This window comes from Penaeus chinensis, chromosome 7 (genome assembly GCF_019202785.1).
Source record: "Penaeus chinensis breed Huanghai No. 1 chromosome 7, ASM1920278v2, whole genome shotgun sequence".
Classification (NCBI taxonomy): Eukaryota; Metazoa; Arthropoda; class Malacostraca; order Decapoda; family Penaeidae; genus Penaeus; species Penaeus chinensis.
The window spans coordinates 36,136,885-36,140,596 of record NC_061825.1 but is presented as its reverse complement, the minus strand read 5'-3'; the positions used below and the strand labels follow the sequence as shown (position 1 = coordinate 36,140,596).

Genomic DNA, 3,712 nt, shown 5'->3' with positions numbered 1-3,712 from the left:
CTTCGTTTCTCCACATTATTCTGGTCAGGAAGTTGACCTACTTGTAAAATCATGTAAGAAAAAAAAGAAAGAAAAAAAATACTCGACAACCATGACAAACTCAGCCGTTGGTGCATATATAAGGCGAGTGAGTGAGCATAATCACTACATTCGTCCGAGTGTTGATCATGGTAAGCACAGAGAGAGGGAGAAAGAGGGAGAGAGAGAAAAAAAGAAAGCGAGAGAGAAAAAAGAAAGAGAGAGAGAAAAAGAAAAAGAAAGAGAGAGTGAGAGAGAGTCTGTAAGTGAGAGAGTCTGTAAGAGTGTATGTATGTATGTGTAAGAGTGTGTGTGTATGTGTGTGTGTGTAAGAGTGTGTGTGTACGTGTGTGTGTGTGTGTGTGTGTGTGTGTGTGTGTGTGTGTGTGTGTGAGAGAGAGATAGAGAGAGAGAGAGAGAGAGTGAGAGAGAGAAAGAGAGAGAGAGAGGTAGAAGTGGAGGTGTTCAATCATGCCTTGTTGAACATGTATCATTATCAAAGAGAAAGCAGTTAGTGTAGTTTTGTCTTAAACTCCGCACAGGGAATACAGTTTTCATGAAATTCAAACATATGCGGTATCTCATTTTCGAAATAGGATATATATATATTTTTTATCATTTTTATGCTTCATTACCTCCTAGGAAATTAGATTAAGAACGTACTTATATCATCAATAATATGAAAAAATATAGCGGTTGTAATACAAGTTCCTACCACCTTTAACAAACAAAATAGTATAGGTACTTGCATAAGCCTACTTACATTTTCCTTTCATAATAAATATCAATTTTCACAGACCACCATATATCGGTATCTGTTTATGTGTTGATCAAGAAGCCTGATAATTAATTACACTAATGTTGATAAGTAATTTAGCCCTTCAAATCTTTATATCTATTCATCAGTATAATAACCATTTAGAGCATTAAACAACTGAGTTAATGCAGCCATGTTTCTTTTATCAATATCTAATTTCAAAGCCATCCCATTTCGTCCCGCGAACACGAGGAATTCAGGGCTACGATTTCAGCCAGAGACTCCCACATCCTTTTACTGAAATGCCTTCTTTTTTTTTTTCGTTTCAGATGAAAGTTCTTCTTCTCTTGACACTGGTGGCTGCGGTCTTTGGCCAGGGCAGGAAAGTCCCGGTGAGTTAGAGTACAAGTGTTCCTGTCATTATTGTCATTAGCATTATTATTCCTATTATTATTATAGTTATTATCATTATTATTATTCCTATCATTATCATTATTATTCACATTATTATTATAGTCATTATCATTAGCATTATTCCTATCATTATCATCATTGTTTCTATTATTATTATAGTTATTATCATTATCATTATCCCTATCGCTATCATTATTATTCGTACTATTATTAGTGTCATTATCATTAACGTTATTATTCATATTATCATTGTTATTCGCATTATTACTCTTATTATCATCATTATCATTATTATCTATATAGCAATCAATTAAGCGCTGCATTATCGAAGGTAAAGAAATCTTCATGAATACCTAATTTGAATAAGAGACCAATTTTAATAACAAATCGACTTCATAAAACGTATCGATAGATCACCTTTTTGTCACTTCATTACGTGTTCTCTTCGCTAACGAGGCGGGCGGTCATTAAGTATTCATTATGCATTCAGTCCTTTTTTCCTTATACCGATTTCTTATCTACTGTATATAATTCATAAAATCGATACCGATAAAAGATAAATGATGATGATGATGATGATGATGATGATGATGATGATGATGATGATGATAATGATGATAATAACTTGCTATCTGTACATTCATAAACATAATCCTTTCACTAATGACATGACCCTGCCAAATATTACCTCGTCTTGTAATCATATCCTCTGCTTGTACAAAGTTATTCCATTTCCTAAATTTCATAAAAAAAAAAAAAAAAAAAAAATACAGGCATCCAGGTGACTGTTCTTGTTCTCCCTTTCGTTAAGAATACACACGTTCCAGGTAAAACGTTTCTGGTAAAACGTTCTCCCTGTCGCTAATAACACAGGTCCCAAGTAAAGGTCCTACTAATAACAAGCACGTTAAGAATATAACGATCTCCCTCTTACGAAGAACTAGCGCGTCCCAGGTAAAAAGTTCTCCTACTAATAACACGCACGTTACAGGTGGACGCCCAACGAGAAGGGTAGTCAGTACCACTTCGCCTGGAAATACGATGGTAACAGAGTGTATGGATGGAACGGTGCCAACGGATACTGCTCCGGTCTCGGTGGTGGGTGGAAGGGCGTGAGCATCGAATCTAACGGGGAGAGTAGTTTCATCAACGATATCATTTCCGGAGGTAAGTACCATCGCGTTCACGAACTGCGCTGCTGAGTTGTGTGACGGAAGCACCTTTTTCTTTCAGTGTTGTAGAATATATGTTTATACATTATTTATTTTATTAATATACATTTTTTCTTTTCTTTTACCATTCGCTTCTACATATCACATTCGGCCTACATTGCTTTCATTTTCCGTTTCTCGTCGATTAAGAAGCCTGTCCCTTGTTTTCAGAGAGACTGCCCTGGATCTGGACCGGAGGGCGACGCAAGGGACGCGACTTCGCTTGGTCTTCGGGAAAACCTTTCACCGGTCTGAACTGGTCTCACACAGGACTGTAAGTTCAACGCTTGAATTGTTGGCATTTTGGTTTGTCCGAATGTGCTCTCAGTCCGTCTAAAACAAAAATGAACAAATATTAAATCAAAAGGCAGTGCACAAATTTATATGAAACATTACTAATACGGTGTTAATTACATCTAGTTCATACTATTCAAAAATGTAGTTAATGGCCATTATCCTTCTTTTAAACCAACAGACATTCCTTTAATCCTCCTTAAACAAAACCAAAACAACAAACAGAAAAATCAACAGCAACACCCAAGCAAAATGTTGTCCTAAACATAGTAAAAAAATCACATACTCTTGGAGACGGCGACAAACACGTATTCTTATACAAGGACAAACAAGTGGACTTATACAGGGAAAAATTCCTCTTTTAATCAACCACTTCTCCCCCCCCCCCCTCCACAGTACTGGCAAGAGGCAACCTGACAACCGCGAAGCAGGAGGCGAGAACTGCCTTGCTATCCTCAACAACTTCTACAAGGACGGCGTCAAGTGGCACGACGTGGGGTGCAGTCACGAGAAGTCCATTATCTGCGAGAAGTCAAACTGAACACCAGGGAAGTGAACGAGTGAACGACTGAACGAGTGAACGATGGTCTTCCCAATGAAAATGTGAGCGTTTGTATCACTGTCATGGTTTTTGGATAATCACCGTGACTTTCGGTGCAGAGGCGCATCATCGGAAATTGTCTATATTTATTTCTTATTTATGTGAAATCTGGAAATAAATTCAAATTTTGCTTTAATCTGCCTGTCTTCTTCCTCACTTTTGAATTCCCCGCCAAAAGTATAAAAATAATTAAAATGCAAACAGTGCGGTCGCGATAAGAGAGCAAAACAAACAAACAAACCAACAAAAATAATCAAGATAACTGCAATGTCGTAAATAATAGTTTAAACCACAAATAACAACAACAACAAAAACAATTTACGCGGGTATTGAGGAATAACCGACATTTCTTAACAAAGCCTTAACACGCACGAAAAAGAGGCTCAATACGTTATTTTGAATATACATGTACAATGA

General features: G+C 36.9%; 1 protein-coding gene across 1 annotated transcript in view; it reads left to right on the top strand.

The window, feature by feature from the left end:
* LOC125026962 (neurocan core protein-like) overlaps positions 1-3,431 on the top strand; it is an 8,905-nt gene extending 5,474 nt beyond the window's left edge. The window contains exons 3-5 of the mRNA XM_047615568.1: positions 2,181-2,356; positions 2,572-2,674; positions 3,091-3,431. Of these exons, the coding sequence (XP_047471524.1) occupies positions 2,181-2,356; positions 2,572-2,674; positions 3,091-3,235 (424 nt within the window). The 3' untranslated portion in view covers positions 3,236-3,431. The remainder of the gene's footprint in view (positions 1-2,180; positions 2,357-2,571; positions 2,675-3,090) is intronic.
* Positions 3,432-3,712: the final 281 nt, after the last annotated feature.